Source organism: Epargyreus clarus, unplaced genomic scaffold, assembly GCF_041222505.1.
Source record: "Epargyreus clarus isolate Ecla_fem2 unplaced genomic scaffold, WU_Ecla_fem_2.2 ptg000023l, whole genome shotgun sequence".
Lineage (NCBI taxonomy): Eukaryota > Metazoa > Arthropoda > Insecta > Lepidoptera > Hesperiidae > Epargyreus > Epargyreus clarus.
Window position 1 is genome coordinate 4,140,979 of NW_027332230.1, and position 19,666 is coordinate 4,160,644.

At 34.0% G+C, this 19,666-nt stretch overlaps 3 protein-coding genes across 6 annotated transcripts; 2 read left to right on the forward strand and 1 right to left on the reverse strand.

The window, feature by feature from the left end:
• Positions 1–435: 435 nt before the first annotated feature.
• LOC140751856 (uncharacterized) lies at positions 436–2,157 on the forward strand. The gene is made up of 3 exons (XM_073085942.1): positions 436–530; positions 1,355–1,434; positions 1,914–2,157. The coding sequence occupies exons 1-3, from the start codon at positions 449–451 to the stop codon at positions 2,112–2,114; spliced, it is 363 nt and encodes a 120-aa protein (XP_072942043.1). The 5' UTR covers positions 436–448; the 3' UTR covers positions 2,115–2,157.
• A 1,057-nt stretch (positions 2,158–3,214) lies between these two features.
• Positions 3,215–8,381, forward strand: LOC140751594 (uncharacterized). Its single transcript, XM_073085549.1, has 11 exons — positions 3,215–3,370; positions 3,818–3,972; positions 4,301–4,363; positions 4,631–4,792; positions 5,551–5,682; positions 5,873–5,949; positions 6,048–6,137; positions 6,355–6,510; positions 6,962–7,089; positions 7,756–7,862; positions 8,183–8,381. Exons 2-11 carry the CDS (start codon positions 3,850–3,852, stop codon positions 8,360–8,362), a joined length of 1,218 nt encoding a protein of 405 aa, XP_072941650.1. The 5' UTR covers positions 3,215–3,370; positions 3,818–3,849; the 3' UTR covers positions 8,363–8,381.
• A 178-nt stretch (positions 8,382–8,559) lies between these two features.
• Positions 8,560–13,517, reverse strand: LOC140751595 (tetraspanin-18B). Of its 4 annotated transcripts, none has more exons than XM_073085552.1 (6): positions 13,310–13,517; positions 10,868–10,958; positions 10,218–10,409; positions 9,718–9,972; positions 9,133–9,264; positions 8,560–8,920 (listed from the first exon to the last, which is right to left on the reverse strand). In XM_073085552.1, the coding sequence occupies exons 2-6, from the start codon at positions 10,937–10,939 to the stop codon at positions 8,873–8,875; spliced, it is 699 nt and encodes a 232-aa protein (XP_072941653.1). In that variant the 5' UTR covers positions 10,940–10,958; positions 13,310–13,517; the 3' UTR covers positions 8,560–8,872. The 4 variants fall into 4 exon arrangements, with proteins under 4 accessions (XP_072941653.1, XP_072941651.1, XP_072941652.1 ...); XM_073085550.1 differs by lacking the exon at positions 13,310–13,517 and adding an exon at positions 12,347–12,895; XM_073085551.1 differs by lacking the exon at positions 13,310–13,517 and adding an exon at positions 11,934–11,994.
• Positions 13,518–19,666: the final 6,149 nt, after the last annotated feature.

Here is a 19,666-nt window from a genome sequence, read left to right on the forward strand (position 1 = left end):
AATCGTTAATCCTGATTCCTAACGATCCTGATGATGATGAGGAGAATGGGATAAAATTATTAAAATCGTGCATTATTGTCGGTTCTTGATAATTATTCAAAATTTTAAATTAATCGTACCGTTTAAGTGGGTAAAAATCGAGTTCAAAGATTCCGTTACACACATACAGATCAAGCTAATAAAAGCGTGGTAAAAAGACACTAGGTATACTCAAATAACATAAGTTTCTGTTAACACAAAAGTCAATGTTCTGAAAGGCCCTAGTGAGACCTGCACAGTGTTACGAATACCCAATACTTATGGAGCACCATGTATACATGAGTACCATGTATGTTATACATATCATAAAATATATAGTATTATATAATATTGAGTATATAAATACCGCATTTTTTTAAAATAATAACCACTTTATAAGATAACACTTCAGTAAGACTCCGAAAACACCATGCAGCTCTTATACATTTGTTTATTTTTGTTGTCTGTTGCGTGTAACTGTACCTATGGTCAACAATACACTTTTAAATTCGGTAAGCAACTCTTTTAGTACACCTAATATCTACTTTATTAAGAAAGTAATTTGTACGAAGTGTAATATCTACCAATTTATTACTATCAGTTACCCACGACTTCCTCTGCCCAAACTATAAACAATATGCAACCTCTATTTTACCCTATTATTGACGCAATTTCCTAGACGATAAAACGCATTTTTGCTTCCTATGTTTGTGAGTAAAATTTGAAGAAGTTCCTCAACAATCCAGAGGCCGACCTTGGGTTCTGCCAGCTACCCAAGCTGGCAGAACCCAAGGTCTCTTTCCACATAGCATTCATTCATTCAGTGACATTTCCATTTTTTTCATCTCTTTTGGCGAGGAATGTTCTTCCCGAAGCCGGAGGTCCATAGACCTCCGCTGCAAGAAATGTTTCAACTCCTACTTAAACCCGTCAAGGGAAAAGTTCCTTTTTCATTCTATTGTTTATACACTTATCAAGCCTAATAGATGGGTTTGAGCAAATTACATATAGAGAGCATTATACAATTTATTTATTTTTTTGAGACAATATCCGTATAATTTAAAACTCAGAATTATAAGTATCAAACAGAAGTGAAAGGGACGGACACTATTCGGAGAAGGAATAGTTATTATAGGAAAATGTTCTTAGGCGCAAGGCAGAAGCTAAAGCAGGAAAGATAATTTCCAACTATTCTTATTTCACCGGAACATAATATAAATTAAATTAGTACGTACAGTTCCTTTTACATCCCTGGTGACAATAAAATCACACAAAATAATTATGAATCCTTATAAATGCTAATAGATTTTATTATAACCTATACTTATTCTTGTAGGTCAAAACAAAGGTGAAGTTAGCTTTTCCGTGGGTGGTTCGATTGGATTTTTCGAAAAAACCGTCAAAATCCCTGTTGTAGTAAGTATTTAATCTGACTGATACTTTTATTCCTTTTCTTCAATTTTCTGATATTAAGTACAAATATTAACTACAATTTCTGATATTAACTACAGGATAAGAATATCATAATTCATAATCTTTATTCAGTAAATTTTTGTGTTACAATATATAGGATGTCATCATGATACACATAGTCAAAAAAGCACCAAAAATTTAACATGCCGATTAAGGCATTCTAAACGTATGGCTCTCACATAAGTCTTACAAAGTACTTATTTATCTGTAACGAAACACAAATTTATTTTATATTTTTACAACACCGATCTACATACTTATATATATCTGGAAAATAAAATTAAAGAATAGAAAAAAAAACAAATCGATAGATCAGTTTCCTAGAAATCTATGGCTAACCAATGGGAAGCTAAGGTAGCTATGGGATGGTAGCTATGGTTGTCGATTATATAATACTCTAAAACATTCAATTACATTTACAGGTGCCAAAGTGTTCGAGGCTGAATTACGTGCAGGTGGACATTTACAACCCATTCGGGCCGCCAATGGTACAGTTTGATTGGGACGTGAACACGGCCATTGTCACCTACGGAGCGCTCCAAAGTAGCGTCTCTAAATATGTTGTTATTGCCAAAACTACGCCGACGTATTGTTCTCAAAGTGACAGGGATTTAATTAATTAAATATGTGCCATTGTAATTTAGATATTACAGCACTTTCATTTATTTGATGACAATTAAATCATTCGTGTAATATATTCGTGTATTTTTAATTTTAGACTTTATATAAGTATAATATCATTGAAATTCTTGTATTTTTACAATATAGTATTGTTAATAATAAATCTATCCAATGTTTTGTCTACAAAAGGTCGACATTTGACAATTTCATCAGTCTATAGGCCGTACGTGATTTTCTGTAATGCGCTCAATTTTGTCGTGAAACATCTGTCCAAATCGGTTAAATATATCAAATCTTGAATAACTATAACATTTTTATTACAGCTTTTTAAATAGTTTACTTACGAACCATATCATTATTATGAGTTTAGAGAATGGCATTATAATGCATTTCTCCCATATACATATGAGTAAATGTTATCGTTTAGGTATTTATGTACATACTGAAGGTGATAGAACCGTTTTAGTTTCAACTGTGGAGCCTATTTCTGTCTTATAAAATCAGAGTTTATATTTTGTTTCAAAGGGTATGATAAGGTCTCTACCTTGATATGACACGTGAAAACTTAGTTCTTACGAGCTCGTAAGAGAGTAGTATGTTCTCTGCTTACAGGGAACTGTAACGAACTTCAGACCAAACTTTATTACTATTTGCAGTTAACTGTTTGCTTGGCTGACAATATCTAGTGGACAGCATGCTCGTTTTGTACATATAAAAACCCTGCTGGTTTTACTATTTAATTTGAGTAAAATAATCACTCATAAATATTATCTGTATTTTATCCCTAAAGAAGCTCGTAAACTTGCATAAACTAGTACGGCATAAGGCAACTTAAAAAATGTACATAAATTACAGTTATTTAAAAAAATATATACCTAGATGAAACCATATTAGGTATAGATAAAATATTTTTACATCATACTTATTTTTAAGAATCTACATTTCTACAGTATGATAATTTTATTTATTAGGTATCTCTTTGCACAATTCACAGACAATATACAGACAATATTCGGATTAATTCTAAATTTGGCAGAAGATTTTGATTAATCTTCTGCCAAATTTAGAATTATTGTTGTGATGTATTTTATATGCCATTTTACAACTAATAAAATTGTATATTTCGAGTGTAAATACGTGTAATACATTAAAAAATGAGACAATCTTTATCACTATATTTTCATGTTGTTTTTTAAGTTTATCGTCTACTCGACTCAAACGATTTTTTTCTGTACAGACTAAATCTGAGATTATTTGAGTAAGTTTAAATAACTTTTCTATTCCATCTCATTTGATTTTAACAGCAAACTCCTAACCACTTATATATATATATATATAGTATAGGTAGTATAGTAGTATAGGTAAGTATAGTCCGCGCCAAACTGCTGGTCCGCTCTGAAGTTCTTGTGAGCAAGTGTAGTGATACAATTTGCTATGGCGACGCGATTCATTTCTATATTCAGAGCGGACTAGCAGTTTTACGCGGACTATACATCTGACAAACCTGGGATAAATTACAATTGCCCCACCTTACTCTTATAAAATAGAAAAATACATTCCCGAACTCGAATTACGAAAAAAATTATATATTTAATACAATTCATACAAATACATAATACAAATCGAGAAACCTATAAGACTCATAATAGTAGGTATCTTTAGGACCTAGATAAAATAAATATCCAGGCATATTGTTTATTTTCAGTTATTGCTTATAAAATTGGGTGAGTATATAACATGCATCCCACCCGCGAGCGTGCTTGCGATGAGCTTCTAGAGAACCCGTTGCTGCGCACGCCGCCGCCCGAGCCGGAGCGCCCGCGCCCGCCCCGTGTCCGCAGGCCCAGAGAGTTCAAACTCGTTAGTTGATTACTATTGTCATAAAATATCCTTATGTCCTTTTTATATTAGAAGTAGCGAACAAACATGCAATCCATCTGATGAAAAGTGGCCACTGCTGCCCATGGACATCTAAAGTGAAGCTTAAAGAATTATGCGGAACACCTGTTAGGTATTCAAACATAGAAGAAATAATGCTACGAATTATATTTACCAAGCAGAATAATTACGTGGAACAAACTTTAGTAGGAAATGTATTCACTTGTACGACATAGGCAATACCGAAACATTTTTAATTAAAGTTTAAAAATTCATTTATGAATCATTTTTATAAGTAGTCTTTTTCCAGCCACCAAGATTTCCACTACTCTCAAAGGACTTCTACGCAACATGGTGCAATCATCAAAAAGAGGTGATATTTTTAATACTATTTGTATATTTTATTGGTTTTATTTCCTTTGAAAATCCTAAATATACATAGGTACATACATTTTATAAAGGTATTTCTTATAATGTAAGTATTCATCATCATCATCATATCACACAAGCAAATTCGTTAAGGAAGTAGGTACATATTTAATTTTTCAAACCCATCCATTTGGTATTTATTGTTTTAACTCATTATCATTATTATAAATACGTGCAATACCTCTATTAAATATAAAGTTATGTCACTTAGCTCCAAATGGCGAAACACAAAGTGGACGACAGTCCTCCGGAATTATTTCCCGAGCTCTATCTCAAGCCCAGGCGACTGAACTACTATGCGAGACAGTTAGAAGAGAATATGAACGTGAATAAGGACTTGCTAAAGCGGATTAATTATATACAAAGAACTGGGGTCAGTTTAACATTGTTCATTAAAAATGCATAAACTTAACAGTATATTCATAATAGTCTCATTCTTCCCGCTTAGAACACGAGTCAGTTTAACATAAAAAATGTTAATTAAACGTGCATATAAACTTAAGTGTATGTCGATGAGTCTTTCTCTCTATTGTAAGAACACCAGAGAATGATTGTTTATAATATAAGAGCAGCAGACGAGCATGCAGTCCACCTGACGGTAAGTGGCTACTGCCGCCCATGCACATCTGTAATAAACCCCAGATAGGATTAGATATTCCTACCTGAGATCTGCCACAGATGCGCCGCTACCCCTGAGGACTAAGCTGGAACGCCTCGGAAAAGTATGTCTCCCTTACCACACCCTTCGAAACAGAACACAGCAGAGCTTAATGCAGCTATTATGAGATAGAAATAGAAGTGGTAGTGGTACCGCCGGAGTCGAACCACAAAGGATTCTACCACCTTCGCAGTAGTAAATCACCAACCGAATAGTACGGTAAAACCAAAACCAAAAATCAACTTGTCTTTAGAATAAATACATAAAATGTAATGACTATTACAAATAAATATCGCAATTTAATGGTGCTTGCGAAACTTCTATGAATAACAAATCTAAAGATGAACTTAAATCTTGGTCTCTCAACTGCCATTTGCTTCTACAGTACCTATAAGCTTTAGGAGCTAGACGTGGACGTGATGAAAAAAAAATACCTTAATGACATTTTGAATTATCACTTGTACATATTTAAGGGTTTTGTGGATTGCTGGATGTATCCAGAACCGACGGATACGTACAATAAATTGCTTTGCAAGCAAAGACAACGGGTTCTCGACACTATGCAGAAACAAAACTTGTACTTCTACTCCAGACTGCTTATAGCTGTTAGTACGTTGTTTTTAATACAAAAGTTATATGTATGTAGGCACCTATATTTAGAAAATAGTCTGTCCATCATTTGAAAATAATAGCTGTTTAATTTATATTATTTCAGTACATAGCGATATCCACACATAAATAAATATCTACTTTTCGTTTTTGTCAAGTTTGTATCTAATGTAAAATTTATTTTAGAGATCAGAACAATTACTCACAAAGGAATTGGAGAAGCTTTGGAAAGACACGAAACATAAATTAATTTTGGGCGCTTCGTAAGTACCACAAATTTTAATATACCTATCCTACTTATATATTTAAAGTGTATAGGTGGAGTGTAAAATAACTCAATTCAAAGCTACTTGCATTTCAGATTGCCGTTTATATTATTCAAGACTGAAAAAATTGATCGCGACATTCGGGACCCTGCTTTCGATAAGCCACCAAGTCTTCATAGAACAAAGTTACTTTTGTTATATTTATCATAAATTAATGAATCTTTACTTATTTAGTAACACATTTCCATACGATCAATTAGGTACATAATCTCATTATTGATTTAGTTTACGTCTCTATATCTGGAGTTAAATAAAGCATTAAAATATAGCATTTCGATGCTGCTGATATTTATTCTTCACATTCATATTAAAATTATAATCTTAATGGATTTTTGCGTGTAGAGTATCAATGGACATATGGGTGGTGGGCGGCTCTAAGATCGGCAAGGTGACGGCCGAGCTGTTCACGGATATCGTGCCGAAGACGTGCCAGTTATTCCTGAACCTGCTCAAGGGCGAAGACAGAGGCTATGCGTACATGGGTACTAGATTTTTCAGGTAATCTGGCTCTATCTGGTAAGTGGTAATTCTTAGTAAGAGTCTGATGAATCTTACTTAGAGTCACCAGACTCTTACTAAGAATCAGACTTAGAAGATCAGAAAATATAATCATTTATATTTGAACACTGAAAATAGTCTTAACTGCCCTTAAGTCAATTATAAGATCCTTCACTCTGTAGTATCTCATTAGTTTTTAAGGAAATTAATTGTTATTTTTTTTTTAAATAGGAAATACATAATGCATATTTCTGATATATCACTCTGCTACTATACAAACTGAAAATCAATAGCGAATTCATTCATGCATAGAAATATCTCTAAAATAATAAATTGATCGTAATAACTAGAAGATGTGATAATGGTTCTAAGAACAATTTATGTTCTGTAATTACATTTTCTAATATCCTGGAGTTTATTACGTCAGCTAAGTAATACGAGGATATTTTAGGGTAGTACCAGATCTGTTTTGCCGCGGCGGTGATGTGGTGAAAGATAATGGGTTTGGATGCTACCTACCCGAGGGGGTCACGGACCCCATGGAAGCAGAAAACTTTAAGCTCAAGCACACTGTACCAGGTATGAACTAAACAGTAAAATAAAAAAAATCACTAAGTATAGTTATAGTAAAAATGAGTTCAAATACATAAGATTTTCTTTCTTTTTGACCCGAAAATTTGCAAAAACCGAGCCAAGATGTCTATTTATCATGTGAGCTATTAAGAATATAGAGTCACTTTAAGTTCATTGGTACCTATATACTCGTACCTACCTTGACATTCAATGCAGATATATTTATAATAACTAGATATAATTATTTATATCCGTTTTAACGCAGGTGCGGTAATTTATTATTAAAAATAGCATGAGTGTACAATGTTGTATTTATAATGGCGCACTGAAGGTCAATGTAGAGTCTGATACTTAGCTTACTATGTTACTTACTTAGCTTGCTGTTAACTTACTAACGCCTACGATATGAATGAAATATTATCTGATAGTCTAACATAAGTACCTAAGTACAGTAAAATTTTAACATTTTGTATAGGTAGCAGTAATGTCCGGAATATAATATATCTATAAAAAGTGGCCGTATAAAATTTTATTATAGCCACCAAATAATGTAATGTAAGATTAGACCTAATTAAATTAAAGTCTTAAAAAATAATCATATATATTATATAAAAGTATGTATTTTAAAAGCCACTGAATGTATATCGAAGTACAAGCAAACTACATATCCAGGTGTGATGTCAATGGTAGTGACAAACGACAACGAAGTGTGCGGCCAGTTTAACATTATATTCAAGCCTCTGCCGCAATTCGACGGAAAACACGTTGTATTTGGTCGAGTAAGTATAAAACCAACACAATAAGCATATAATAATTTAAATGATGCTCGTTTAAACACAAGAACATAAATAGGGATCAAAGAGACAGGGTAACAAGTCAAGGATAACAAGAAACTTAAGGTGCTAGGCCGAGAGAAGAGCCTGATTCCTGAGTTCCTGAGTTCCTACCACTTTTATAAACTTCAGGCAAGACGCCTGCTCTATTTGTAAAACAAAGTTCTTTGTGCGCAAATCACATAACATCTGCGTGGTCATGTTACTACTTCTGTTAACTATATAAATCTGCCATTTACAATTTCTCTTGCCAATATAAAATGCAGATAATAGGCGGTCCGAGCCAAGCCCTGGAGCGGATCAGCGCGCTCGGGCTGCCGCTGGGCACCACCACGTCGGACTGCGTGGTGCGCCAGTGCGGCTGGTTCACGCGCGCCGGACAGTACCGCGAGGGGAATCCCAACACTATCAAGTTCCCACCACGCAGGAAGATCAAGAAGGAATAGATTAAATGCTTTCTCCTCAGTCCTCGTCTTTCTTTTTACCCTACTGACAATCGCGAAATTTATGATCAAGTTATTTTCAGTAATTAAAATAAGTAATTATGTTAAACTTAGACAGGTACTATATTAGTATTTTACAATAAGTGTTAATAAAGTTTTATAAAGAAATAGTCTGAGAAACATAAATAAAAATAATAAAATCATATCAATATACACAATTTATTGTAAAACATGAACTTATATTTAGCAAATAAATTAACAAATGTAATAATTACACAAATACATTAATCGATGTGAACAGCCCCACGTTGACTTGAGTAGCGCAGAATAAAAATATAAGCAAACCGCTATTACCCTAGCGTGCTACTATATTTATATCTTTATAGAGCTTTTTTGCTATTTTTATTAGTCAACAGTAATTCATCGACTAATTTAACGTAATCAAAACAGTCAAATCAAACAATAATTTCAAGTTACCAATGTGTTCCGCTGAACGTTGCTTCAATGCCATCGTCATTGTATTTTCGAGAACAACGCACATGAGAATATTAAGGCCAGCAACTGTAAGAAGATAGAATAAGATACGTGAAAATATAATAAGTATTGATTACTTTATGTAGCCGTTCTGAGCAAGGCAAACAAGAACATATCAACCTTATTATTATAATACAACGATAGTATTTTAAACTAAAGCCATGTACAATAACTATATTACTAAAATGTAAGATTCGTAAGTTTTTTTTCATTCATAACATAATTCATTACAAACTCACCATAAGAATTGTTATGATGATGGCGACAACACCCACATACATCGCGTCCTGGCGCAGCAGCTCTATGGTCTTCTGCAGACAGCCGTCTAAGTACATTGTGGTCGGGTTCTGGAATGACTTGCAGTCCAGCCGCTGTAAATATAAGTATACTTATTACAACAGACGTACAATTTAATAAAACAATTCTAATAAACATAAAACATTTCTATTTCCCATGCCCTTCCTGTAAAAGATAGCGAGAATGTTTTCAAGCATCCATAACGAACTTCGACGAAACTGAATGTCTGGTAAACTTGTCAAGGATGTATAAGGTATCTATTAAATGCTCTTGGCCCCCATCATATGTTCCTCAATAAACTAATTGGTGTCTAAAACTTGTATCAATGTGTATAAGAATAACATGCATAATATCGTACTTACTAATATGTAAGTACCGTGCTATATTAATTTATAGAAAAGAAGCCTACATAGGTACGTACGGTTTCGAGCTGATTATGTTATTAAAAAAATCTGATAATAGTTTTTTTTCTAAAGAATATAATTTCATTTTTGTATACGTAAATATGGCAGGAGGATATATATTACCTTCCCAGGATAAACTTCTCTACAGCAGCTCATAGGTACATTATCATTCCAGTCCTTATAGGACCTCACCCCACAGCATTCCAAGTGACTCTGCGTGTCATCCCAAGCGAGGGTATAGCTGGGGGTCACTCCGTAGTACGGGATAGACGCGTACAGCTCGCGGTCCAGAGTCTTCATTACCTTCTCTCTGAATATGAATTGTAAGATGCCGCCTACTAGCATCACAACGAATATTAGGAATACCAAAGTGTAATACTGAAAATAAATAAAATACAGAGACTAATTAATAAATACTGGTCAGTGGTCAGTTAATATCAGTTAGGTAAGTAGATACAAAAACACTGAAATTAGACTTAAATGAATAATATACTGTCACAGAGTCAAAAAGATAATTGTAATTTAATAACGGCGTCATTTATGAAAATAGCAAAAAAAGTCGTTCACCTGTGTTATTTTCTATGTTACGAAGGTATTGAAGTTTTGAAAACAAACAAAATTACCGTAAGCAACATGCACTTGACCTCCCTGGCGGCGCCGCAGCAGCCGAGCACGGAGAGCAGCATGAGCGCGGCGCCCATTGCCAGCACCACCACCAGCGACGCGATGTACATGTTGTTGCTCATCAGCGTGCTGGGGAACGATCGCGCCTCGTACACCCATACCCCCACGCCCAAGGTTATTGCACCCCCGATCTGCACATCGAAACATTTTTTTATAATAGCAATATAATTTCAAAAACATGCTGGAGTGTCTTTCTGCGCTTCGTCAACAGATGGCACCACTATTGTGTCTAAATCACGCTATCTAAAGTTTTCTTAACACCTTAAATATATATAAAAGCTATGACCTGTGACTATCGAAGCACGAGGGCTCCTCGGGCAAGATCATAATCTGGTATGAGATATCCCTTTCAAAACTGGCTTATAGACACAGTTATGAGTACCCGAGTACGTTCTCGTTTAAAATAAAGCTTTAAATATTGCAGATTTTATTAATTTTAGGCGTTCGGCTGCGCACAAGACACGTGCAGGTGCCAGGATCATTATTCGTTTGAACTTGAGAACATGTTATTTATATCCATAAGTTTTAAATTCTTAACATTAGGTAGACTACATACCCATTTCGTACATATTTAGTAAAATAATCTTACAAAGGTTGCCACATTGATAACAATGAGGCACATCTTGACGACTCGGCCGCAGCCGTCCATCGACCCGCCCATGTCTTGGTGGTTTCTAGCACTGTAAAATAAAAATTACATTTAAAATATATTATGTAGGTAAAAGATCCGGCAACTATTTCATGAATATACCAAAAAATGTGTTATAACTAAAAAGTAATCATAGTCACTAATATCAGTAAATAAGAACCATGCAGATGAGTAGGTACTTTATAAGCACAAAAAACTTTTCAAATTACGCAAGGCTATCTATGCCTATTTTAAATCAATGAGTTTGTATGATTATGTCTACTTTTGGTTACTTCGTCTTAAATTAAAATAGATGCCCTGTCCCAGGTTTATACTGAATAAACAAATTGAAAACATAACGTAGGTCATAAGTGTAGGTCATAACATTGCAAGGTGAAAAATATGCATCAGCTCGAGGCTTTACGATTGACCTTACAAACGTTATATAATAAAGCTTTGCACACAGTACCTGTGAGTACCTACCTTTATGTCAAGAGACGGTTAGACATTCCAATTAAATTCAATGTAATAGACAATTAAGAAGAAACCTATGTCTGAATTTCATGGACATTATATATGAGCAAATTATATTATTTTACACAGACTACTTTTAACATAGGCTATTGTATCGATGCAGCTGCTGCATCACGTCTTGGTGACTTGCTCCGGTCGCTCCTCTCGCGTTTTAGCAACTGCATTAGTGCTGCATCGCATTTTTCGCATTCATTTGCTGTATCATGTCCTAAAACTAACCAAGCCATCGATTGCCGATACTGATGTATCTAGTAGGAAGTCTGCTGGGACCCTTACATGTCATCATGTATTTAAATAAACATATTTGAGGAGTTTTATGTACCTACCTAATGGAAGTTTGAAAATAAATGTAACTAGAAAATGTTATAAAACAATTATTCACGAAGACCAATTTTTCAGTGCTGACCTATAGGTATGATTTTTTGCACGATTATACTGACAATCTGTCTGTTAACTAACTCCGAAACGTCTAAAAATTCATAGCACAACGTACCTACCTGTGGACATCACGATTCACAACAATTGGATTAGAACATGGAACAGTTTGTATAGATATAAAAAAGATATAAACGTTTTACACTGGAAAGATTTCAGATTCCTGAAACTTTAAACACTTAGACTACACTAAATTTATCAATAAGGCTTCGTCTAGCATTCTGTAGAACCAGAATGCTACAGCAATTAAAACATTTTAGAGCGGAAGCTACAACAAAGATACTCCTTAATTATGTGCTATTATTTAGGTTGATTATGGATGTTTATGAAAGAATGAATATTGATGAAAGTCGTTAAATTTTAAAATCAGCAAGAAAATATAATGTAGCTTTTCAAGCTCAAACTAAAGACGGATAGGGAATTATCTCATAGGTCATGGCTATCAATAGACTGTGTAAGTAGGTAACTCACCTCCAATGAGGCACTGACGCTTCGCTTTCCCTTTTTGATTTCCCATACTGATTTACTTTTAACTTAATACTCCGTAATCTCTTCATTTTGCTTAAACCGATCCCATTTATTCTTCAGTAAGTAATAAAAGTGTAAATATAATAAAACTGACTCAATCATTCAGCCTACCTCCCAGTATTTTGTAAATAATGCGCGACAGTTAAATCAACAGAAAATATATCCTATCCGTTTAACTAATAACAGTAATTTATGATCAGTAATCAAGAAATATGTTGTCATCTGAGTATCATCAATCTCATCTGATAAATTTTAATCTATTTAATTTTCCAAATGCCTGTGTTTTATTCCAAAATTCTTAATGTACTTGTAATTTCCGTTTAGAATGAAAAATATCAATGTCACTGTTGCAGATTTTTAAGTACCAGTAATTATTCTATAATCATTAATTTTATTCAAAGTTCTTAGGTTTCCTACTTGTTCCTAATTTAAGTATCTACTATAGGTACAAATAGGTTACTAGAGTAACAGCAATCTGATTAGGTGATGGCAGGAAATAGGGACTATTGCGTTAGGTAAAGTCAATAAGCGTTATAAACATAGGCACGTAATATGTTTATGTCACCGCGTGTACCTACGAATGTGTGTCACGCAGTTACGAGCAGCATGCATTACCAATGTTGTATGAAATAACACAAGTTGCGTTGCGCGCGCGCACTCAAGGTGGATAAGGCAAGGTCCGTTTGATCCACTCTCCGACTCATGATAGACAATAAGTGAAAGTTGCATCCCATTTACTTTAACTTTATTTTGAGTATACGTTAGCACTTTATCTAATATATTAATTGTAACCTAATAGGTATAACAAAACTTAATTTTATCTTTGTGTTTTATTTCCGTCAACTGTTTCGTGTTTGAATATAAAGATGTAACATAGTTATGTGTGTATATGTAAAACTTCTTCACCTTTATATCCAACGTTGCGTCGATTGGTCGACGCGAAATTGGAGTCTTTTGTAAACAACACAAAACAGTTTCACTTAATCATCACTCTCACTGAACAGTTTACTATCGCGTAAGTTAGTCCATTCACAAGCACCGTGCAATGACAGTTGTAAACAGCGGCAACAGGTCGGTCGTGTTCCACCGGAGGAATTAAACTGGTTTGGTTTAAGCTACGAGTTGGCCGCGCGACGCCCCACCTTCCCGCTAACACAGAAGGACAACCATCGAAGGCATTAAGTAAACTTTTTGCAACTACTCATGGTACTTGTACTCCCATTGATATGTAGTAGGTTAGTAGGAACCCAATTTACTAATTTAACCAAGGAGTTGTTTTTAAAATTGCAAGTAATACTTATGACTTGATCAGACCGAATTATCATATTTTTCTTATTCGTATAAATTCATGGCAAGTAGGTAATATACATACCTATTTAAGCATGCAGGAAACAAAGGCAGATCCACTACTTGACCTTAGTAGACTACGGGCGAATCGTCAATTATTATAATCGACTATATATCGCTTTAACATTTACATATATCATTATGATATGCTATCCTCAGACGCAATCGTTAGCTACATTCTAACACATTGCGTTACCAATACCTAATGTGATATTTCATACTGTTTTAAACGTCCCTGTCAAGTGTAAAATTACTTAAAAACAGCTCAATCTATATTTAGTAGGAAAAAAATAATAATAAAAACAGTAGTTTATTCCTCATTTTATTAGCTTTTGTTAATAATCGGTTATTCCAACATAAAATTAGTACAAATGTATCGAAACCAGATTTCCAAATTCAACTGATCTGTAGATGCGGAGACGGATATTAACTAATATTTGCCGAAAAGTTTAGAATTTGCAGATCATAAGCTACGGTAACTTTCTGAGTAGGTCACGCGATAATATGTAATATGGAAATGTATTATTTAAGGTACTATGATACAAAGATCTGAACCATAAGTGTACTCTCATTATATTACATTACATCGCTACTTTTTTGTAATAGCAACAAAATTTTGGCTTGCTGAATGCGATTCGAACTCATACATTAAAATATCTTTTAATGTATATTGTGACCGTGATCAAAAAGTGACCGCCCCGCGCAATGGTTATACATCTGACTTTTATATTAGTAGCAACCTTAAAAATACGTGACCTTCCCTAAAAGTTTACTCACAGTAGTAGGTAAAGAATCGCCTAAAATGTAACCTGCGTCGACTAAATCGAATTGAGCTTTGGTTTACAATAACAAAGGCTATTTTATTATAATAATAGTTCTCTTTTAGCAAACACTACTTGATTGGACATTTATTTGTTACATACTTAATATTATTTTACATCATACTGTGTTTGAGCTACACAGGTACACAAGTAGTGGCTACGAACAATAATATAGACATGTATATTCACATTTTTGTTACATAAATACCATAGTAATGTATAATTCGTAATAGAATTATACCTGTACAGATAGATAACCAGCTAAGATTTATATTTAAAACATTAAATTTAATATCCCCATAAGAAAATTTCCCATTCAAATTAAATTTTCTCGGGAGTAAAGTAACAGACATTGAATATCTATCGTTCATTTTCTTATCCATTACAATATTGTAACAGTTCATAAACTGTATTCCGTGTACTATACAAAATTTTATACACTACATAAAACTTTTCAAATTATGATCATGATAAAAACAAACAAAATTATTAATAATATTAACACACTTTGCGCTAGAAATACAACAAAGTACACTTATACAAGCTACACACTACGATGCTTGATTATACGTAGAGATTGACAATAAATTAACGTTTGAGAGTTCATTTAATTAACACTAGAAAATATTTATGTATTAGTTATTTCGAAATATATATTAAATAACACATGATACCACGACATATTAAATCAGATGACGCGAATGCCATTCGGAGAAGAGATTTTTTTCACTACAATTAAAGTAATTCAAAATAGATTAATTAGACCATCCAACTGAAATGTTGCTCAATAAACGTTAGCCTGGATTTTGTTGTATTGCAAAATTTTCAAAATTTAATTTTGCACGGTTTAAGTTTAACGGTGCACTTTGATGTGTATTTTGTTCCTTTCGGGCAACTTTCCGTGCCATTTGTTACAGAATATAATATTGGAAACATCATAATTGTGTACATTTGAAAACATTGGAAATTCGAAAGTGCGAGCAACAATAAAATTGAAAAAAGTAACAAGATTAAAATAAAAAAATGAGCGTAAACGGATATTTATATAACGAAATATCAAAAACTTAAATAGAAGCGCGTATTCAAAAATAGCGTAGGCTAAAGATAGTATTTAAATTATTAGACATTATTATTACTAAATACCGGTAAAATTCATTCGCAACTAATTGCCAACTAAGCAAGATTCTTTAGAATTTACGGAGAATTTTAGCTCTGATTGGCTGTCTCTTAATCCACCTATCTCCTGCTGTTATCTCTCCTTTATCAATCCACCTGGTCGACTTGTAACCTTTTATCATCATCATCTTTAAAATAATCGTTACGGGTAGATCTGTTGCGCCTTAACCCCACTCTTCATACTAGGTCCTTGGTAATTTATATATCGATGAAGTAGTTTAATAGAACCCCCCATGTTCGGAGGTCAATAAATACCTTTGATTTTAGTTAATGAGAATTAGAGGATGACAAAATAAGTAAATTCTAGAAAAGTCCAGTCGGGCTAAGTATACGATATCCATTCGATATCGTCCGATATCAGTTCGATATCCGATACAAAGAGGAACTAAGATAAGAGAATAACAGCATGTAAATATCTGTTTCACCTCTAAGACTGGGTGCACACGGCAATGTACTGCGCCTTTTTGTCGTATTCGATAAAACGCACAATCAGCGAAATGTTCACAGGGAAAATTATATTTTATTTTTTTAAACAACGGGCACTTATTTTTAAAGTGCCCGTTGTTTTAATATTATGTCAATCAGTGAAGATTTTATTGAAGACAAGTTGATAAATAAAGCATGATATCTCGCCGTGTAAAGCAGATTGTTTAACGCGATGCCCGCGGTAAACGTTCAACTTTATGAAATTTGCTTCACATGTCTTGTAGTATTCGGTCTACGTGCTTACCGGTATACATGTTTTTGGCGTGCATACATTGTATATGTTTCTATAAACAAAGTATGACCAACTCTATATTAACTCGATAAGATTTGGTTTAACAACAACAGTGCTGTATAATGCCGTGTGAACTGAGTGTAAAAAATTCCTCTAATTTATTGTGCTAACTAACGACACGTCATTTTCTACCTAAATATAAAAAGCTTGTAGGATTTAAGACTTTTGTCTTATGCAAGTTAAATAAAAATATTATGCATGTACACACTACTATATTTTTAATTAGCAAGGAGTCAGTTGCAGTAGATAAATAACATCATTATTTTAACAACACCAAGAGTAAATGGTAACAGCAAACAAATAAATTGCACTTTCGAACACATTAGACCAGTAGTACTCAACATTTGCCTATTGCAGACCTTATCCATTTATTAGGAATTAAGTAAATTATTACAATTATTTTTCTTAACATCTATGAGTTACTATGAGTCCAAACCATCTGGAATGAACATAGTGTAGATTGAGTTGGTACAGCCGCACTAAACGTTGCGCAGTAACGTGTCCCATTATTACAAAACTACACGTCAGCATTATCTGAATCGTTTCGAATATCCTTACGAGCCGCTCGCGCTCGGACTAACTACGTCCTCTATTCCCATTACACTTTTATATAACTTCACGTTAGATATGTTACAGACGCGAAAAAACAACGACTTCCCTTTACATCATAGTTTAAAACACTAAAACCACCCACAAACTACAGGGAAAATCAATTAACAACTTCGGGACATAACACATCGGTCTGTCTTCAGGAACGTTCACTCGCGGGAAAGGAGTCTGATCGCGAACATTAAGTCTGTTCACACGACAATACATTTTGCTACTAACGTGGTTTACAAAGCAAAAACTGCGGTGTTACATTATTTACCAACTAAAAAACTAAAACCTGCCATTTTTTTACAAATACCATCATCATAGTAAATTCCAAAGGGTTTAAAAATAAGCAGTTTAATTGGTAAAAAAAATTGTGTGAAAATCACTGCTATAAACTGTGTCAATGGAAAGGTTTAGATTCTAAATTTAAATTAGATATTACCTATTAGGTAAATTAACACTTTCAGTCATCGCCAATTTCAACAAATGACTGTTTCAACGCTTGCCACAAAAAGCAGCCGACAAATAACATCTTTCCTTAAAAAGTCGATACATAAGAAGCCTTATATCCTTTATCGTGCTAGCCAAACTTTGGTTATAATAGGAAGTTATTGAGAGTATCTGGAGAACTTGAGACATATAACTTTCTCGCGATCGTTTGTTTAACCGGTTCAAGACGAGATATTTTTTTTATAAATCATGAAACGTATCTTACGAAAGATGTTTTTGACACGAAGTCACTGACAATTTTTGACACTCTACTTGAATGGAGGTCAAAATATCACCGGGTCATTCAGTAATGCCGTGTGAACCACTTAAGAACAAAATACTATTTAGCTCGGTCAAATTTAGACATGAAAATAGTGATCAAATAGCAAAAATTCCGGGAAAGCTAACTTTCCGTAGAGACCTTGGGTTAACCATTACAAGTAAAGTGTCAAAAGTCCCCATCGATCCGATGTGTGCGTCGGCATTTATTCGGGATCAAACGTCAAAATTTTAGGTTTTTTGACTTTTCTCAAAAACGGTAAGTTTTATCGAAAAGTACTTCAGGCCAAAGTTGTAGCTCTTAAAATTCTCCATAAAATGGTGCTTATATTTTTTTTCTCTAAAACCTATCATTATTCAGATATTGCGCTTGTAAGAATTACGTTTAACACGATATGCACATATTTCTACACTACTGTGAAATAGCATAGTCAGCGCGTTTTTTAACGTTTTCCCGGAAGGACTATTTCACGAACCTTTATGATGTTTTTTTCACGGACAATACTTACTTAATAGTATGAAAATTATTGATATTGGTGAGTTCAACTGTCGTTCTAATTTTTTTGTTACTTTAATATATTTTTTATAATATTGGAGTAGCAGACAAGCATGCAGTCTACCTTATGGTAAGTGGCTACTGCCGCCCATGGACATCCATAATTAACCCACGATACGATTAGATATTACTACCTAAGGTCAGCCACTGATGCGCCGCTACCCCTGAGGACTAACTAAGCTGGAACGCCTCGGAAAAGTATGTTTCCCTTACTACATCCTTCAAATCAGAACACAGCAGCACTTAACACTGCTGTTATGAGGCAGAAATAGGTGTGGCGGTGGTGCCGCAGGGGTCGAACCACGAAGGGTTCTACCACCTTCCAATCGGATTTAAACATACTTAAATAATCATGTTTTCTTCGATTTATTCTTCGTCGTCTTCTTCCAATTGTTCAAACGTTCAAATTGTTCAAACGAAGATGAATCAGTATTTTCATCAATGTCATGAATCTTCCTCTCTTGTATTTGATGTACCATTTGAGCAAAACAGACCTTGACAATTGGTACACGCTGAAGAACTGAAAAATTGTTTATTCACCTCAAGCAATAATAAAATTACGAAAGGAATTTGGTTTCTTTTTGCTATTTATGGAGCTCCAAAAAATTTATTGCGTGGATAAGCACAGATATTTAACATTTTTGAAAAATACAAAAAAAGAAAGTATAACTATCTTATCTTCCTCCATCGATATACAAGTACTATCAAAGTAAGACATGGCAAGGCAATCAACTGAACCCTGAAGACTGAGGTTCAAAAGTAATCAATAATACTTTGGAATCGATTCAAATTTTACTGACCCCTGCTCGAGAAATACTCCTTAACACTATTTTTTGCAAGGTCGTGGTGCCAAATGTGGCTGTAAAAAAGTAGGGTTACAGTGTTCTTCAGCGTGTACCAATTGCCAAAGTGTCTTGCTCAAATGTTTAATTAAATACAAGAGAGGAAGATTTGTATGATCGCGATGAAGAGACAAATGATTCGCCTTCATTTGAACAATTTCTGAACATTCAGCAAGATTAAGAAAGAATAAGAAGAAGTCGAAGAAAATATGATTGTTGAAGTTGAGTATGAAGAGTATAAATCAGATTAAAGTAACAAAAAATAGTACGACAGTTGAACTCAACAACCAATATCAATAATCTTCATACTATTAAATAAGTATTGTCCCAGGAAATAACATCATAAAAGTTCGTGGAATAGTCTTCCCGGGGAAACCACGT

Coding starts and splice junctions, on each gene's coding strand:
- LOC140751594 (XM_073085549.1), top strand. CDS start 3,850: ATGCATCCCACCCGCGAGCGTGCTTGCGATGAGCTTCTAGAGAACCCG. Junction 5,950..6,047: donor AAATTAATTTTGGGCGCTTC/GTAAGTACCACA, acceptor CTTGCATTTCAG/ATTGCCGTTTATATTATTCA. Junction 6,138..6,354: donor CCAAGTCTTCATAGAACAAA/GTTACTTTTGTT, acceptor TTTTGCGTGTAG/AGTATCAATGGACATATGGG.
- LOC140751856 (XM_073085942.1), top strand. CDS start 449: ATGCAGCTCTTATACATTTGTTTATTTTTGTTGTCTGTTGCGTGTAAC. Junction 531..1,354: donor ACAATACACTTTTAAATTCG/GTAAGCAACTCT, acceptor TTATTCTTGTAG/GTCAAAACAAAGGTGAAGTT. Junction 1,435..1,913: donor CCGTCAAAATCCCTGTTGTA/GTAAGTATTTAA, acceptor TTACATTTACAG/GTGCCAAAGTGTTCGAGGCT.
- LOC140751595 (XM_073085550.1), bottom strand. CDS start 12,432: ATGAAGAGATTACGGAGTATTAAGTTAAAAGTAAATCAGTATGGGAAA. Junction 10,410..10,867: donor TTATCAATGTGGCAACCTTT/GTAAGATTATTT, acceptor TTCGATGTGCAG/ATCGGGGGTGCAATAACCTT. Junction 9,973..10,217: donor TCAAGTGCATGTTGCTTACG/GTAATTTTGTTT, acceptor ATTTATTTTCAG/TATTACACTTTGGTATTCCT.